We start from the raw sequence: 19,983 nt of genomic DNA, 5'->3' as shown, positions 1-19,983 counted from the left end.
TAACACCCACTATATATTTTTTTAATCATTTTTTCTATTTCTTAATTACGTTATTTATTTACATTCCATTCGATGCCCCGTCCTGTCCCCCCCCCCCCCCAGTTCCTCATCACGTTCCTCCTCCACCTGGCCTCCAAGAGGCTGCTTCCCCAAACAGGCCTCCCCCCTCTCTTTTGCCTCAAGTCTCTTGAGGATTAAGTACAGCTTCTCCAATGAGGCCAGATCAGGTGGACTTCTTTTACATATGTGCCGGGGGCCTCAGGCTGCCTGTGTATGCTCCTGATTGGTGACTCAGTCTCTGAGAGCTCCCTGGGGTCTGGGTTAGTTGAGACTGTTGGTCTTCCTATGGGGTTGCCCCCCCTTCAGCTTCTTCAGTCCTTTCCATAATTTGACCCTAAGGGTCCCGGATTTCAGTCCAATGGTTAGGTCTAAGTATCTACATCTGTCTCAGTCAGCTGCTGGTAGGGCCTTTCAGAAGACAGCTCCTGTCTGTAAGCACATCATCACATTGGTAATAGTGTCAAGCCTTGGTGTCTCCTGCCATGAGATGGATCCCAAGTTAGACCAGTCACTGGACTGACTGCTTTTCCTTCAGTCTTTTCTCCATTTGTGTTCCTGCAGTTCTTCTAGACAGGAACAATTCTGGGTCAGAAATTTTGACTGTGGGTTGATAACCCAGTCCCTACACTTGAGGACCTGTCTCTGTACTGGAGATGGAGTCTGGGCATTTTGGCTAAGGTCACCCCATTGAGTGCTGGGAGTTTCTCTCCTCTCAGGTCTCACATTTCCCATCTCCCCCACCCCTGAAGGGTGCATATTTCCATTCATTCTGGCCCTCTGGGCTTCTCTTCTGCTCTCCCCATCCCTGATCTTGTCCCCCACTTCCCTTCCAACTCTTAGTCACATTCTGGGAATTAAAATTCGTATCTGATTTTAGGACAGTCTAGATCCAATTAATGCTAAGTCAATTTCAATAGTAGACAAGACCTTGCTATTGCATTTCTGTTATTGTCTTCCCCTTTTGTCGTTGTCACCACACACCACATCTTTACATAGTACTTGCCCATCAGTACAGATTTATAATGACTGGTTTTATAGTTGTTTAAAAGTAAGTAGGAGGGGAAAAGTACAAACAAAAATGAGTCTATATGCCTTTTGCACTTACTTATGTAGTTACTTCTATTGAGGATCCTTATCTTTTTAATATTTGAATTTGAAGATGGTACAGAGTAGGTTTGTAAGGATCAGATTACTATTGTGAACACAAGTGTTTTAAAGAATTTGACTTCATTAAATTTGAATTTGCTGCATCACCTTCCGCTGGGCTGGCAGCATCACCACAGAGACATTCTCTACCTCCGAACATCTATCTCTTCAGAGTGTCACTGACTTTGACCTCGCAAGTTTTAAACATGGACATTTGGGTCCTTGCTTCTTTGGTAGGTGTGTGTGTGTGTGTGTGTGTGTGTGTGTGTGTGTGTGTGTAGGGGGCAATTATTTGGTGTGACTCTTTCTATAACATTACTGCTGGTCTACACTGCTGCTCTGCACTCCCAGTCCACACTGCCTGGCTTGCCCTATCCGTGCTTCCCCAGTCCTGTGTGCTAACAGTCTCTGTGTTAGGACTGAGTATCTTGAATGACATTTGAGTAACCACCTAGTGGCCTATAGCCCTGGAGTTGACCACTGTGACTGCAAATGCCGTACCCACATCGGCTGACAGGCTGATTCTGATATCTTCAAATGAATTTGAGCTACTCTCCAGTGTCTTCATTTCAACCTTGAAGATGCCATTTAATGTATTTTTGTATGGTAGATCTTCTGTTGACAAAAATCTCAGTGTTTGCTTACTTTTAAGAAGCTATTTTGAAGGGTAGTTTCCCAGATAAAGAATTGTTGACATTTTTCCTTTCTCCTGTCTTCCTTTATGTTTCCTCTTATCTTATTTTCAGATATCCTTTCTTTTTTTAATGTCTTTCTTTCTCCAGTCATTTCCATCTCTTTCTCATAACCCCATGTCTATTAATGGCATTGATGTGGTTATACTCATTGGACCTCCCATGCCTCCTAAGCAGCCTATCTATTTAAACTAGTCTGTCTTTGTATTCTGCAGTCTGAGACATCTCACCAGATTTAAATCCCAGAATAATTATGCTAATTCTTTCTCATTCTAGAATTCATTTCATTTTCAATTAACTCTTTGATTTGGCCACATTTCTACCTTCTCACTCACCCCTGTATTGATCGCTGCTCTTCCGTTGTGCGATTGTTGTTGGATGGATGAAATATCATCCAACATTTTTTTTTATGTAGTTAGAACTCTGATTTTAATCTCTTCCATTCTCTGAATGTCTTCTCTTGATCGTCACTCTCTATTCGATGCTATTTTATTTAAGTAGTAGTTGCATGCCCCACAGTAAACACAGACACTCTGCTGTGTCCAGCAGCTGGTGTGGGCTTGCAGTTGTGCGGTTCAGTTTCCCTAGCCAACCTCTCCTGTGTGTGGCAGGGCTGTGTGCCCTGTGAGTGGGTGGAGCTCGTTGACTGGCAGCCCTGCTGCAGAGTGAGGGGCGTGGGGCAGAGGCAGGCAAGCTGCTCACCCACCCAGCTCCCATCTGCCAATTGCTAAAAGTGGGCGGAGTTCACTTGGGACACAGGGGTTTTAGTCTCTTTGCCTCCCAGTGCAAAAAGAGTAATCTCAGTGACGTATCAACATCCACAAATACACATTGTTCCTTTTGTGACTCTATCCTTGAAGCCTGGAAATTGCCAGCATCAAAGCCCCAAATTCAGGATCAGTACTGAGAATCAGCTCTGTCACTGTCTTCCTGTTTAAGAAGAGTAGTCAGCCACTACTGTTGTACAAAGCAGCTCTGTCGCTGTTAGCTTGTGGTCAAATAGAATGGAAACATTTACCCAGCATGGTAATAAATCTTAATGTAATTGTCAGAAAGCTAATGACAACCCTCACTGTTTTGGGCTATCGTGGGGCTTGTTTTTGTTGAGAAACTGTTGCTAGACAGGGGACGTCCCTTTTAACCGACGTTCTGATCATTCACCACTAGAGGGCAACGTCGTTGCTATTGTGTTTGGAACTTTGCAAAACTACAGTCACAGCTGTGTGCCTCCAACCTTTCCCGGTCTAGGCGGGTGCTCGCTTATGTACTGTGCCTCCCACCCCTAATAGGGAGGAACTGGGTACAGGCTGGTTTGAGGACATGCATAGCAAGATTAGAAATATGTAGGAGAATGGTAAAGAGAAAAGGGACTTTTTTTTTTCTGCCACGCATGTACTTTTGGTTTGATTTGAAGGGCTAGATGTGAGAGAAGAGGAAGATGGATGATTCAGTCCATCTGCCACAGTAAATCTCAGTCTGATATTAAAAAGGGAATGGTGGCCTTCCCCGGCCCCCTCTCCTTTTCCTAGATGGCAAAGAGGAGGAGGAGGAGGAGAAGGGGGGGAGAGAAGAGGAGGAAGTGGAAAGCAAAACAAATTTGTCACTATATTTCTTCCCCCTCTTCTCTGTTCTCCATTTAAGATTCACCAGGGTAGAACGAGGTGCCTGCTGTTCCTCTCCTAGAACCACCTTGCCCTAACCTGGAGGGAAGGAAAGGGCACCAAGTGTTTATGAGGCCTGGCTCAGTAGATGGTCCTTTTTAGGATAGAAGGCAAAGGGTGGAGAGAATGCTCGCCTTGGCAGAGATGGCTTTGTCAGGTTTGGCCACCTAGGGACAAGCTCATCTATAACATGGAAAACATGCTTTAATTCTTTGTGTTTAGGCCAAGTCTAAGTAAAGCAAAACCTTTTGTTTTAACTATTAAGAACATATGGAGAATCCCGAGACCTTCATCCATAAAACTATAGCAAAACCCCAAACCACGAAATTTTCATCTTGCTGGTATCTTGGAAATCAAGCTTTTCTTGCATGAAAGAAAAGCAGCATTAAATGTTTTGCAGAAATCAAAACAACCCTGAGATTTCACCTTACACCAGTCAGAATGGCTAAGATTAAAAACTCAGGAAACAGCAGGGGTTGGGGAGGATGTGGAGAAAGAGGAACACTCCTCCACTGCTGGTGGGGTTACAAGTTAGTACAACCACTCTGGAAATCAGTCTGGAGGTTCCTCAGAAAACTGGGCAAGTCACTTCCGAAAGATCCTGCTATACCACTACTGGGCATATACCCAGAGGATTCCCCAACATGTAAAAAGGATATATGCTCCACTATGTTCATAGCAGCCCTATTTATAATAGCCAGAAGCTGGAAAGAACCCAGGTATCCCTCAACAGAAGAGTGGATGCAAAAAATGTGGTATATACACACAATGGAGTACTATTCAGCCATTAGAAACAATGAATTCACGAAATTCTTAGGCAAATGGATGGAGCTGGAGAACAGCATACTAAGTGAGGTAACTCAGTCTCAAAAGATCAATCATGGTATGCACTCACTAATAAGTGATATTAGCCTGGAAAACTGGAATACCCAAAACATAATCCACACATCAAATGAGGTACAAGAAGAACAGAGGAGTGGCCCCTGGTTCTGGAAAGACTCAGTGTAGCAGTATAAGGCAAAACCAGAACAGGGAAGTGTAACATCAGCGTCAGCACAATACATGCTTCTCACCTCATAGGTAGCAAGAGATTGTTTACTCTGAGCCAAGCAAGAGGACTGCGGCCTAGAAATAACCTAGAATGCTTTCCCCAGATGATGTGTTCATAGTGGAAGTGTACATTATCTCCTATGTCACTGAATAAAGTCATGTATCAGATGTGTTTTGGGGGAAATCGGGTCAGTGGGTTACAGCAAAGCAGGGAGAATCATGCTGCAGGTTCTGATGCTGTCTGGTAGCCCCGAGTTGCTGGAAGCTCGTGATGTGCTAATTTCACATATTCTGAAGCTTTTGCCTGCTAGTGGAAAGGACACTGGATCAGACACAGAAGGTGAGTGCTAAATGGCTCTGAAGGGACTAAAGACGGCCGAGACAATTGGGCTTTGTGTCTACAGAATCCCGGCTCTCCACAGTCACGAGGTTTTAATCAGTCAAGTACCTGCAATCAATACAAGTGCACCCTTTCCCTGGGGAGCTCGGTTTACAGTCATCCTGCTGGACACGCATCACATCCTGTGCATTCAGAAGCCACATGTGTTATGTCCCATGCCCTGGGAATGCTTGTCCTTAGGATGGGATAGCGTTGAGTCTGAGTGGGCAGGACAGCAGTCTTTAGGAAAGAGCTTGTCCCCCTGGGTGAGCAGGACTTCTTAAGACAACCTTCCAGAATAGAACTCTTAACATGATCAGCATGTGTTCCAGATGACCGTGACTACTTATAGTGTCCTCTGGTCCTTTGTCCCATTTGTTTTCTGTTAAAATTTAAAGCTCTGTCAGTACCCCAACATTGGCTTTGGAGTTGCTGATTCTTTCCATTTGTCGCTTCCAGCAGAGTCATATTGATGAAACCCTCTCTGCCCCTTTATTACCCATCTCTATTGTTTGGGGATCAGGAGCTGATGAGAAACTGTTGGTGCTGTTGGAGCTGGGACTCTTGGCCTTAAACTCATATTAGTTTATGAAGTAGAGTCTAGTTTAATTTTAAATGACAACTCACTTATTCTTTGATCCAGTTTTTTTCATTCCACAAGATTTTATTTTTTATATTTTCTATATTTTTATTCTTTTTATTTTCTATATTCTTTGTTTACATTCCAAATGATTTTCCCTTTCCCAGTTCCCCCCTCCCATTAAGTCCCATAAGCCTTTTTTCTACCCATTCTCCAATCACCTCCCTCATTTTTCCCTGTCCTGGTACTCCCCTACAATGCTGGATCAAGCCTTTCCAGGATCAGGTCCCTCTCCTTACTTCTTCATGGGAGTCATTTGATATGCTACTTGTGTCTTAGGTATTCAGAACTTCTGGGCTAATTAATACCCACTAGCCCTCCACTATCTCCATCATTCTCTTCTTCTATCTTCTTTCTTCTGCCATTGCCTTCTTTCTTCCACAAACATGTCTTAACCTTTTGCATTATGCTAAAGACTTTCATGTATGTAATAGACAAATCAGTTTTAAACACAATTTCCCAGTGTCCAGGGAGCTCAGAAAATAACAGAAGAGAAGTTACAAGTATTCACTTCACATTACAAGAACATATCAGAAAGGACAAAAGTCATACAGAGAATTTCGACATTACAAAATGTCTAAATGTCACCAAAAGAAGCAAAGGACGGTCAGGATCTAATTTGTCACCGTACTTTATAGCTCCTGCATTTTATATTTGAGTTAATAAGTAACTGATGGGTCTATATTAAGAAATTATGTGAACATCCTGTCCCTTATCATACTTTTATATTGGTTTTAATATAGTCAGTAATGATCCTGCAGTTCCATTAGTGCACAATCGTTGGATGATATTCAGCTTTAATCAAGAACCTCATCTTCTGCATTTATCTCCTCATTATTCCTTATATCCACTTTTTAGTTTGATGCTCACATTGCTCCAAGTGTGGCCAGAGCAGCTCTTCCAAACAGACACCCTTGTCCCCATGTGCTCTTCACAGTTTCTGAACACTTCCCTGCTTTGTGGCCTGTCAAGGCATTGAGATCTCTCTGTCATTGATCCACTTTTCCTCCTTTCTCCCTTTCACACATTCTTGTTTTGGGTGGGTTTAGAAGATTTCTTTCATATATCATGTAAAGGTCAGTAAGAACCAAAATTACAGTGCTCACAGTAGGTTTCATAGATAGAAATCTATAAGAAGATTTGGGAGAATGGGTGTCATGCTTATCAGTGATGTAGCCACTGAGAAGCTGCCCTTGTACATTACCTCCTACCCAGGACAAGGTGGAATCAAGAGCTGAGACCAAGGAAAGGTGAAGGGGGAAGGAAAACCATCATGTAATAATTAAGTTCCACTATGCAATTTTGAGAAATGGGATAAAATTCACCAAATGGAACAACGTTGCAGAGCTATGAACCTATCTGAGTCAAGTTCATTTTTCTGAAGTGGCCATCAAAAACCAATAGAAAAATAGTGTAATCGAAAGCATGGGGTATGGTGGAACTATAAAAGTTTGGAGATCTAAAGTTAGGGCCAGGACATACTAGCCACCTGCATTTAATGTTCAGATATTGAAGGCTGTTGAATTTGCCATGCCATCCACACAAGCATGATTAAATCACAAGGAAAGACAGCCTTTACTGAACCACACCTACAGGGGCTGCCATGTAAATCAGATTAGCCTTCCCTTAGTTGAGCAACAACTACAGAGAATTCAGAAGGAGGCACATCTAAGGAATGCCTATTGTGTTCTGGTACCAGAGTGTCTATTGAAGCTCTCAGGTACTGTACAAATTTATTACAAATTTATTACCTTTTCTTCTTCTTCTTCTCCTTTTTTCTCCTTAACAGGATGTGAGTGGCTGACAAAACTTGACTTGACTGTAAATTTCATTGGAGAGCTGAGCAGCGTTAAAACCCTGACACACAATATTCATCTGAAGGAGCTGTTCCTCATGGGTAACCCATGTGCTGACTTCGATGGCTACAGGCAGTTTGTGGTGGTGACCTTACAACAGTTAAAGGTATGCTCAGAGTAAAGGTGCAAAAGGTGGGGGACGGTAGAAGGAAATACACAGAAAGATGAGAAGAAGCAACCACAGGAATTCTTGGTTTCATCATGGAATTGGTGGGCAAAAGTTGCTGCTTCAGCAACTGGAATAGTCTAGAGAGTAAAGTTGCATGACTTGATTTCTAACCCTTTGATGTTTTTGAAACTTTGATGAATCTTGGAAAGGTAAGTCATTGAATTCTATACTGTCTCATCAAAATGCTGAGTGTAACCATCTTCTGATCAGTTGAGTCATTTCTTGAAGTACAACCTTCATTATTACTGACACTCACCATTGCTATCCCAGAACTTAAGAAGTGGAAAACAGACAGAGGGACTGCAACAAGGCTAGTCTGGTCTACACAGTGAGTTCCAAGCCACATTAGCCTATACAATGAGACCTGCCTCAAAACAGCAAAACCAAGCAGACAGCCAAACCAAAGTAAACAGGTTGTCATACCCCATCCTCAAGATTTCCAAGCTGGGTCTGAATGACATGGAGCATAAATTTTACATATTTAAGAAGCTCCTGGGTGATACTTTAGGACACTCACCTAAGGACCACTGTTCTGTTCTGTGTGTCTAGCAAAAGCAGTTGCTTTCATGTTCCCCTTCTGTTCTCATATCAGAACAATAGATTTCTGACAGGGTATGTACCAGGGTTTCCTGTGCACATAAAATAATGGGTCATTTCTTCAACAGTTGGGTATCTTTAATTTAGTTTACTACAAGGAGATAGTGTTTAGATTTCATCCCAAGCCTGCAAGTTCTCCTTCCAGGGCTAGGTGCCAGTCTTGAACCTTGGTAGTTTTTAATCTGTACTTTTGACTTGTATTCAGGGTTTTCATGATCCCTTCTTCAGTGTTAATTCATTTGAACATCTCACAAAAATCAGAGAAATACTTTCTTATATTTATTTGTTTACTATGGAGGATATTTCAGAGGACCCAGTTACAGAGATGCATGGGTGTGATTTGGGAGAGGGAACTGGGAGCTCTCATGCTCCATCTGCTGTCCAGAGACCTCCATATGGCCAGCTGCAAGGAAGTCCTTTGAATGCTACCTTTTCGGTTTAATGGTACCATTGTGGCAGACAGTCTGTTGGCATTCTTCTCCTTTCCTTCTTCTAAGGGTATGGAGCAGGAAGCTTCTGGAATAAGGAGAGTCTTATGACAGACTAAAAAGTCAGATTTGTGTGTGTGTGTGTGTGTGTGTGTGTGTGTGTGTGTATAAAAGCCAGGGAACAATTTCAGTGTCAACCTCGGGGACACTGTCCACCACTTTTGAGGCCAAGTGTCTTATTGGTCTGGAGCTTACCAAATAGGCTAGACAAGTTGGTCAATAAAACCCAGGAAGTTTCCTGAGTCTGCTTCCCTAAATGCTGGGAGTAAGCATGCCTGGTACTTTTATGTGAGCTCTAGGGATCAGATCCATGTCTCTATGCTTGTGAGACAAGTACTATACCAACTGAGCCAGCTACCCAGCTCTAGAGAATTTTGCTATGATCCACTAAATTCAGGAGACATAGATTTTTCTAAGACTCACTTTGCAGAAGGAATTATAAGTCAAGGACAATGGTTAAAACCAAATTGTATATCATAATATGTTCATATTTGCCACCATATCCTCCAAATCTAGTAATTTTTAGAGCTAATATTATTTGGAATAATTTTAAACTTACTATTTAGTAAAAGTATGATTCCAGAGAAAGTATAAAACTGAGAATAGTAAAGGGAAGAATATTAGTTTTCACACAAGCCCAAAGTTCTTGGCCCATGCATAGTTCTAGGCTTCTGTAACAAGAATACAGGAATACAGTGGGTTTGTGCCATCCATTGGCTTAGTTCTCAGAGTTGTCTTCAGTGTTTTCTGTGGTTGAGAAATCGCTAGCTGCTAGATTGTAGAACAGATTCCTTGTCATGTAAATTTTCCTAGACTATGAAAATGAGTTGGATAATTGAACCAGAATAAGAGGTAAATTGTTTTAACACATAAGCTAGATGGTCATCATTGCACAAAGTCTTCCTAGAAAATGCGGGGTGTGAATGCTTGGTAGACATGGGTCCTAGAGACTGACACTGTGAGTCATTAGCCTGAAGGAATCAGGGTTAGACTGGAACCACATGGCCACCACAGCTGGTCTTGCCCATGCTGCTGTGCCCAGGGCAGAGGTGTGACGTGTCACTATGTACTGAAAATGGCCATGAGTAGCGCAAGGTACTCTGGGAATGGTACCTTTGATGTCCCAGACCCACACAGGTGACAGTGAAGCACATTAGAGGCAGGACATTGGGGCTTATAGAGTTGTCAGCCCTTCCTTGATCATTTGGCCTGACACACCTGGCAATTGGAACACTAGGACCCTGCATTCCCTGTGACTGACTCTGAGCCTCCACTGTCTAACACACACACACACATACACACACACCCCACACATGCATGATCACACACACATACATACACACACCCACACACACCCCACACACACCCCACCCCCACACACACACCCCACACCACACACACACACACACACACCACACCACACACACACACACACACACACACATGCTCACACACACACATACACACACACCCCACACACACACCCCACACACCCCACATACACACACCCCACACCCCCCCACACCCCACACCACACACACACACACACACACACACACACACACACACAGCTGCTGTTGCTGCTATGACTTCAAGTCTTTCAGGAGACAGCCTTCTCTCAGGTTTTACAGAAGGCCATCAGTACCTGTGAAAAGTAGTACTGGTAACTGTATTTACTGATACTGAAAAATGAAGCAAACTACTTTTGAAATCTTAGGTACCGTTCCACCGAGAGTCTGTAAGGTTTGTCTGTAAAGAACTGTGGTGGTAGAGGTGTTGATTTTCTAGGACTACTGTGTGAAATGCACAGTCTACCTGTGACTGAAATGACAGATTTATCCAATAGCTTACCCCATAGCTCTGGAGAACAAATGGTCCCGGTTAAGTTGCAGGAAAATAGGCTGAGGTGGGTCTCTCTCAGGACCACGAAGGAGCGTCTAGGCCTATCTCCTTACTAATAGGTTCAGCAGGCACTGCCTGGCGTTCTCTGACTCACTCTCATTTCTCTGACCTCTGCCCACAGTGTTCTTAGGCCTCTGTTCCTTCCCAAGGCACTCTTCTTGTAATGACCCCAGTTATATGGTATGCCCACACCACTCCAATATGGTTTTTTCCCCAAATAAATTATACCTACAATGTCCCTATGTCCACCAAATAGTCAGATTTTGAGGTCCTGGCATTAAAACTTCAACTCAGAGTCTCAAAACAGAGGCAGTACAAAGAGAGAAAATCTTTTGCAAGAGATCTCCCCTTGCAGCACTGTTGTTAGTGAGTGGGCACTGACCTTGGTAGCACACAGCACAGTGTCACTCACAGTCCCATCAGTGAGCTGCAGGCCTTTGGGGTTATTTTACCCATGTCTAGGTGGGTGTTGATAGCTCCTATAGAGGATCTCAATGAAGCCCTGAAGCAAAACTCAGTTGCTTTCCTCCACAATGACCCATGCACAGTTATCCTCAGTAAGCACAGGCACACACAGTTATCACCAGTTAGTATGGATACGTGCATAGTTACCAAGAGTAAGTGTGGAGCCATGTATATTTATCAAGAAGCATGGACCCCTGCACAGGCGTCACCGCTAAGCATGAACACACTGCTATCCCAGCTTCAGGGACCCTGTCTGGAGGAAGGTAAGGAAATGCTAAAGCTTTTGTTGCCTTCGCTGCTCTGAGTTTAGAAGGGGTTATTTGAACTTGGAAGAAATGAAAGCCAGTTTTAAGCAATGCCTACCAGGAATCTTCAAATAAATGAGGCCCAGTATGAGGTCTCTAGTCTGGAAGGTAATAGAGGGGTCTTTTGTAATGCACTTAGAAATAGTATGTCCAAGTAAATAAAACTTTAAAACATTTACAAAGACTTTATAAATCAAATAGGCAAATGTGCTCCAGATATAACCAAGAACAGCACATTACTTCCCAAAGTTCATCAGAATCCTAGGTTAAGGAATTCTACTTAACCAGAATCTCCCAGTCTAATCCAATAATGGCTAGTTCATATTTATTTATATTTTATGATCTCCTTTACATAAATGTACTAATATTTATTTGAAATTTTTCATAATTTGCGTGTTACAGGGATTTATGTTATTGATGCCGGGATTTTATTCAATTTTCCAATTTCATTAAACCTTAACTCTAGCATAAACTAAGTCACTTTTGGAAAGTGTACCACAACTGCTTCTTACCTTAAGTGATAGCTACAGCTGGAGGTGAACTTATTAATACAGCCTTAGTCTTCAGGAAAGAATGCTAGAAAAAAAAGAGTCTCTGAACAGCCTGGTAACTTCTAATATATCTTAGTCCAAATAGCATGTAATGTTTCTCAAGATATCTATTATGATACTCACTTTCAAGATGTTTCCAAGCTAAAGTTTAGATGAAAGCCAGAACTTAATACATCTTAAAATTACAGACAGTGAAAATCAAATATCTAACTAATAATTTTCTTTTTTACTTTGGCTGCCAGGAAGCTCAAAACTAAACCTACAGATGCCCAGCAGCTGCCATGAAAACATGTTTCCTAATCTCTTTATTTGCATTTTGTTGTGTAATATGACTTATCCTGGTAGTTAGAGATTTTATACTTTACTAAATTTGTAGCTCATTTAATCACTTTGCAATATCCTGTTTCAGTAGATTAATACAAATTTAGTGCCTTAAAAAGAAGGCAAATTCACTTTAATGTTTTGAAAGTCAGAGATCAGAAATGGTTTCCTGGGCAGAAATCTTGGCGTTGGCTGGGCTGTTCATCATGGGAGTGGAAGGGAGGAGGCCTAAACCAATGTGTGCCTTGCTGTTTGCCACCTCTAGAGGGCACCCGTCCCTTTGTGTTTATGGCCAGTTCCTGGGTTTTCAGCATCCTCAGTCTTCACCTCCTTCCCCAACTCTGAAGCTTGTGCCTGAGCTTTCTTACTTATACGCTCTTTGTAAGTGGATGAGGAGCCATCTGTTTATTGAATATTCTTAACTGTATCACACCTAAGTCCCTTAGACCCGATGAGGTGACATTCACAATGCCTGGATCACAGGCACCAAACACTGTCTTAGACAAGAGCATCCATCTAAACTCCCAACCTCTTTCTGTGGAATGGGACCAGCCTGATAAATTTCTTTGTACTGGAAACTTTGACATTTTTGTCTTTTAGTTGGAGTTTTTGTTTCCCCCCTTTTGCTTATGTGTATTTTGGGAGCATGTATGTATGTACTTGTGTTTTCATGGAGGTGTGTGCGCATGCAGACACAGGTCAGAAGACTAATCCAAGCGTTATTCCTCCTCAGGCCCACCTTGTATGTTTTTATTGTTTATTTTTATACAGGCTTTGTCACTGGGACCTGGGTCTCACCAATTAGGGCAGGCTGACTGGCCAAAGAGCTCCAGACTCTGCCTGTCTTTAGCTCCACTGTGCTGAAACAACACGTGTGTACCACCACACCAGGCTTTTTACATGGATACAAAGGGTAGAACATGTTCTTCATACTTATACAGGAAGAACTTTATTGACTGAGACATCTCACTTCTATTTACATTTCAATTTGGAAAAATTATATAACTGTCATGTAAATACTGTCTGTAACAAGGAACACTTGGTTAACATAGCCGAGGGTGTTGCAGGAGCTGACTTGGGTTGGAGCTCCTTGTGTAAAACTCTTCCCATCAAGAGGCTCAGAGACTACTATTGTTTCAGAAGCTGTGATTTCATTTAAGCACCAACAACATAATATAGTGAGCAGTTATAAAATTAATAGAAATATTTTGAGAGCTTGTCAATAATTATTTTGACAGAAGACCCACTTATTTCCAGTAAGGGTGCTTTGTAGACTATATGACTTGTGTGAAATAAGCATTGATTTAGATAAATATTTCTCATTTCCCATTAATTACTTTGATTCTTTGTTGCTATGGCATTATTATTTCTAATTAAAAAATCAATCAATATTAACATGGGGCTGATTCTTCTTTCTTTCTTTCTTTCTTTCTTTCTTTCTTTCTTTCTTTCTTTCTTTCTTTCTTTCTTTCCTTTCTTTCTTCCCCTTCTGTTTTCCTTCTTTGCCAGTTGACATAGTGTGGCCTTGTAGTCCCAGAAATCCTCCTGCCTCAGCCACCCAAGTGCTGGTGTTACAGGCATGAATTACCTTGTTTGGCTGAAGTGAGTAATTGTACTGTCTGCTGCTTTTTGTTTAAGTGGTTGGATGGCAAAGAAATAGAGCGTTCCGAAAGGATCCAGGCACTGCAGAACTACGCAGCAGTTGAACAGCAAATCAGAGAGCAGGAGAAAGCTTACTGCCTTAGACGAGCCAAAGAGAAAGAGGAAGCTCAGAGGAAACTCAATGAAGAAAAGGAAACTGAAGACAAGAAGAACAGCCCAGGCTTTGACGGGCGTTGGTACACAGATATTCACACTGCTTGGTGCGTCCTTCAGTGGTTTGCATTCTTGTTCACTCCCATTACAACTCCAGCAGTATTTCCTCCCTGAGGTGTTCACAGCATTAGTTATGTTCTAGAATGTAATGCTATGTTTGGCTGGAACAGATATGAATAACCCATGATGATGATTCTAGAAGGATTTCTTCCCTTAGAAACATTGCTTTTTCCTAACAAGCAACTGGCATTTGCATCTGAAATTATCCCTAGAGAAATCTCTCTGAACATGTACAGAAAAGATGAATTAACAGGTGTATCTTGATTTCAAAGGCAGGAATAGTTTAGAAAAGTTAAATGCAAATCACACAATAATAAAATGAATAATTCTGATTGCATTCTGAAACATTCTATTTTGTGAGTTACATAGTGAATACATTTTTAAATGTGATTAATAACCCTCTAATTGATCTTTTATGAATCTGAATTTTTCATGGTATTTATTTTAAGTGAATCACAACTATAGTCATTTGATTTGATTCTACATAAAGTTTTAAATATTTACATAATATATTTCTTATTGAGAAAACAATAATTATAAAATATTTCAGATGTATACAAGTGCTTATGAACAATTAAGCAAGAAGCTATTGTTCCACCACCATGACAGAATAAGTGACAGTCATTTGTATGCTTGCAGTACATCTTTTAGAAATAATGAACTGTCAGGGAAATGCCAGAAGCCTTCAGAGTACCCTTGTGTTGTGTTCCCTCATTACCCTCAGTGGTGTCTGCTGCCCTGATGCCTGCATATATAGTCAACATATATTTTACTGTGGCCAAGAATGGTGGCTCACTCTTTTTACACCAGCATTTGGGAAGCAGAGACAACAAGTCTCCGAGTTCAGGCCATCTAGGGCTATCTAAGGACATCTGCCTATAAATATCTTAATGTAGTAAAACTTATTGTTATATTTCTTGTCTTGCTTGTGAAATCCCTCATGACTGTGGATCTAGACTCAAGCTCCGTCAGTGATAGGCTAGGGTATCCCTGATCTATTACTGAGTCATAGGCTTAGTTGGGAAGGAAAAGGAAGCAGCCCCATGGCCCAAGGTTTCAGGAAAAAAAATCATTGAGATTCATAGGATACAGGAAGCATGGAGATGAACCTCCTTCCTCTCAGCTTCATGAAGAGTGGGAAAGATGGGTTAGTGAGTTGTAGCAGCTAGAGGACAGGGATCATGAGAGGGGTACTGCTAGCATTCCACAGGGTGACAATCTGTGGTTATCTCACAGATTATCTCAAAGAAGACCTAACACCAATACTCTTCAAACTATTCCATAAAATAGAAACAGATGGAACACTACCCAACTCACTCTATGAAGCCACAATTATGCTGATACCAAAACCACACAAAGATCCAACAAAGAAAGAGAACTTCAGGCTAATTTCCCTTATGAACATCGACGCAAAAATACTAAATAAAATTCTTGGCCTGATTATCTCACAGGCCAAGTGCTGATGTTAGGAGGAACCAGGTTTGAAGTGTTGTAAAGCGATCCTACCCAAGAGAGTGGCCTCAAAAGAGACTGTGGCCTAAATTGGCAGTGTCAGAAGCTTAGGAGTTGTCCCAGAAGGATCAACCGAGCATGTTGACCACCCCAGTAGGGAGCAATGAAGTTAGAGAACTCATTGTCTGGACAGAAAGGCGGCAGCAGCGAGGTTACAGGAGGAGTGGTCATGAGGCTGATACTCACCCACTTCTACCCATCCTCCCAGGCCAAACATAAAGCCGGATAATCCAAGCAGACATATGATGGGCACAGAGGTAAAAAGCAGACAAGGCAGTGAGAGTAGACTGTGCATGTCGTCCAGATACAACCAAACTGTGAGGTGGACCAGGACAGATTTGAACTTGGGCAGGGAATAAGGGAATAAGTTTAAATGTAAGTCTTGAGTTTTGTTTAAACTTTAGACTTTTTCAGGCCTGGACTTGAGTCTTAGATGAAATGAAGTTATTCTTGAGCAGTGTCTATGGGTTCTGCTGATGAGTGGGAGAGAGGAGAAAGAGAATGAACTTAAAGAAGTGATTGAGACAGATCCTACTACAGAAGCCTATATTCAACACAACTGGAGAATCTGGAGGAAATGGACAGTTTCCTAGACAGATACCAAACACCAAAATTAAATCAGGATCAAATAGATTATCTAAACAGTCCCATAACCCCTAAAGAAATAAAAGGGGTCATAGAAAGCCTCCCAACCAAAAAAAGCACGGGATCAGATGGCTTTAGTGCAGAATTCTATCAGACCTTCAAAGAAGACCTAACACCAATACTCTTCAAACTATTCCATAAAATAGAAACAGATGGAACACTACCCAACTCACTCTATGAAGCCACAATTATGCTGATACCAAAACCACACAAAGATCCAACAAAGAAAGAGAACTTCAGGCTAATTTCCCTTATGAACATCGATGCAAAAATACTAAATAAAATTCTTGCCAGCCAAATCCAAGAACACATCAAAACGATCATCCACCATGATCAAGTAGGCTTCATCCCAGGGATGCAGGGATGGTTCAATATAAGGAAACCCATCAATGCAATCCACTACATAAACAAACTCAAAGGAAAAAAACCACATGATCATTTCATTAGATGCTGAAAAAGCATTTGACAAAATTCAGCATCCTTTCATGCTAAAAGTCTGGGAAAGAACAGGAATTCAAGGCCCATACCTAAACATAGTTAAAGCAATATATATCAAACCGGTAGCCAACATCAAATTAAATAGAGAGAAACTTGAAGCAATCCCACTAAAATAAGGGACTAGACAAGGCTGCCCTCTCTCTCCATATGTTTTCAATATAGTACTTGAAGTTCTAGCTAGAGCAATTAGACAACATAAGGGGGTCAAGGGGATACAAATTGGAAAGGAAGAAGTCAAATTATCACTATTTGCAGAAGATATGATAGTCTACTTAAGTGACCCAAAAAGCTCCACCAGAGAACGCCTACAGATGATAAACAACTTCAGCAAAGTGGCTGGTTATGAAATCAACTCAAGCAAATCAGTTGCCTTCCTATACTCAAAGGATAAGCAGGCTGAGAAAGAAGTTAGGGAAATGACATCCTTCATAATAGCCACAAACGATATAAACTATCTTGGTGTGACTCTAACCAAACAAATAAAACATCTATATGAGAAGAACTTCAGGTCTCTGAAGAAGGAAATCAAAGAAGACCTCAGAAAGTGGAAGAATCTTCCATGCTCGTGGATTGGCAGGATTAATATAGTTAAAATGGCCATCTTGCCAAAAGCAATATACAGATTCAACACAATACCCATCAAAATCCCAACTCAGTTCTGCGTAGAATTAAAAAAAGCAATTCTCAAATTCTTCTGGAATAACCAAAAACCCAGGATAGCTAAAACTATTCTCAACAGTAAAAGAACTTCTGGGGGAATCAGTATCCCAGACCTCAAGCAATACTACAGAGCAATAGTGTTAAAAACTGCATGGTATTGGCACAGTGACAGGCAAGTAAACCAATGGAATAGAATTGAAGACCCAGAAATGAATCTGCACACCTATGGTCACTTGATCTTCGACAAAGGAGCTGAAAACATCCAGTGGAAAAAAGATAGCCTTTTCAATAAATGTTGATGGTTCAACTGGAGGTCAGGACATCATACTAAGTGAGGTAACCCAGACTCAAAAGGTGAATCATGGTATGCACTCACTAATAAGTGGATATTAACCTAGAAACCTGGAATACCCAAAACATAATCCACACATCAAATGAAGTACAAGAAGAAAGGAGGAGTGGCCCCTTGTTCTGGAAAGACTCAGTGAAGCAGTATTCGGCAAAACCAGAATGGGGAAGTGGGAAGGGGTGGGTGGGAGGACAGGGGAAGAGAAGGGGGCTTACGGGACTTTCGGGGAGTGGGGGGCTAGAAAAGGGGAAATCATTTGAAATATAAATAAAAAATTATATCGAATAAAAAAAAAAGAAAGCAAATTAATCCATTCTTATCTCCTTGTACTAAGCTCAACTCCAAGTGGATCAAGGACCTCCACATAAAACCAGACACACTGAAACTAATAGAAAAGAAACTGGGAAAGACCCTTGAGGACATTGGTACAGGGGGAAGGTTCCTGAACAGAATACCAATAGCTTATGCTCTAAGATCAAGAATTGACAAATGGGACCTCATAAAATTACAAAGTTTCTGTAAGGCAAAGGACACTGTCAAAAGGACAAAACAGCAACCAACAAATTGGGAAAAGATCTTCACCAACCCTACATCCAATTATAGAGGGCTAATATCCAATATATACAAAGAACTCAAGAAGTTAGACCCCAGGGAACCAAATAACCCTATTAAAAATGGGGTACAGATCTAAACAAAAAATTTTCACCCGAAGAAATTCAGATGGCCAAGAAGCACCTTAAGAAATGCTCAACATCATTAATCATTGGGGAAATACAAATCAAAACAGCCCTGAGATTTTACCTCACACCAGTCAGAATGGCTAAGGTTAAAAACTCAGGAGAGTTGTACTAAGCTCAAATCCAAATGGATCAAGGACCTCCACATAAAGCCAGACACTCTGAAGCTAATAGAAAAGAAGCTGGGGAAGACCCTTGAGGACATCGGTACAGGGAGAAAGTTTCTGAACAGAACACCAATAGCGTATGCTCTAAGAGCAAGAATTGACAAATGGGACCTCATAAAATTACAAAGTTTCTGTAAGGCAAAGGACACCATCAAGAGGACAAATTGGCAACCAACAAATTGGGAAAAGATCTTCACCAATCCTACATCAGATAGAGGGCTAATATCCAATATATATATAAAGAACTCAAGAAGTTAGACTCCAGAAAACCAAACAACCCTATTAAAAAATGGGGTACAGAGTTAAACAAAGAATTCTCACCTGAAGAACTTCGGATGGTGGAGAAGCATCTTAAAAAATGCTCAACTTCATTAGTCATTAGGGAAATGCAAATCAAAATAACCCTGAGATTTCATCTTACACCAGTCAGAATGGCTAAGATTAAAAATTCAGGAGACAGCAGGTGTTGGAGAGGGTATGGAGAAAGAGGAACACTCCTCCACTGCTGGTGGGGTTGCAAATTGGTACAACCACTCTGGAAATCAGTCTGGCAGTTCCCCCGAAAACTGGGCACCTCACTTCCAGAAGATCCTGCTATACCACTCCTGGGCATATACCCAGAGGATTCCCCACCATGTAATAAGGATACATGCTCTACTATGTTCATAGCAGCCCTATTTATAATTGCCAGATGCTGGAAAGAACCCAGGCATCCCTCAACAGAAGAGTGGATGCAAAAAATGTGGTATATCTACACAATGGAGTACTATTCAGCCATTAGAAACAATGAATTCATGAAATTCTTAGGCAAATGGATGGAGCTAGACAACATCATACTAAGTGAGGTAACCCAGACTCAAAAGGTGAATCATGGTATGCACTCACTAATAGGTGGATATTAACCTAGAAAACTGGAATACCCAAAACATAATCCACACATCAAATGAGGTACAAGAAGAAAGGAGGAGTGGCCCCTGGTTCTGGAAAGACTCAGTGAAGCAGTATTCGGCAAAACCAGAACAGGGAAGTGGGAAGGGGTGGGTGGGAGGACAGGGGAAGAGAAGGGGGCTTACGGGACTTTCGGGGAGTGGGGGGCTAGAAAAGGGGAAATCATTTGAAATGTAAATAAATTATATCGAATAAAAAAATTAAAAAAAAGAAAAAAAAAACTCAGGAGAGATCAAGTGTTGGCGAAGATGTTGAGAAAGAGGAACACTCCTCCACTGCTGGTGGGATTGCAAGATGGTACAATCACTTT

The 19,983-nt window shown here is 41.5% G+C and overlaps 1 protein-coding gene across 1 annotated transcript in view; it reads left to right on the top strand.

Moving 5' to 3' along the window:
* Dnaaf11 (dynein axonemal assembly factor 11) overlaps window positions 1–19,983 on the top strand; it is a 133,794-nt gene that overhangs the window by 27,928 nt on the left and 85,883 nt on the right. Inside the window, exons 4-5 of the mRNA XM_052161563.1 lie at window positions 7,418–7,590; window positions 13,921–14,144. Coding sequence (XP_052017523.1) covers window positions 7,418–7,590; window positions 13,921–14,144 — 397 coding nt within the window. The remainder of the gene's footprint in view (window positions 1–7,417; window positions 7,591–13,920; window positions 14,145–19,983) is intronic.

The sequence above is a fragment of the Apodemus sylvaticus genome, chromosome 17, assembly GCF_947179515.1.
Source record: "Apodemus sylvaticus chromosome 17, mApoSyl1.1, whole genome shotgun sequence".
Taxonomy (NCBI): Eukaryota; Metazoa; Chordata; class Mammalia; order Rodentia; family Muridae; genus Apodemus; species Apodemus sylvaticus.
This window is presented reverse-complemented; position numbering and strand designations above follow the sequence as displayed.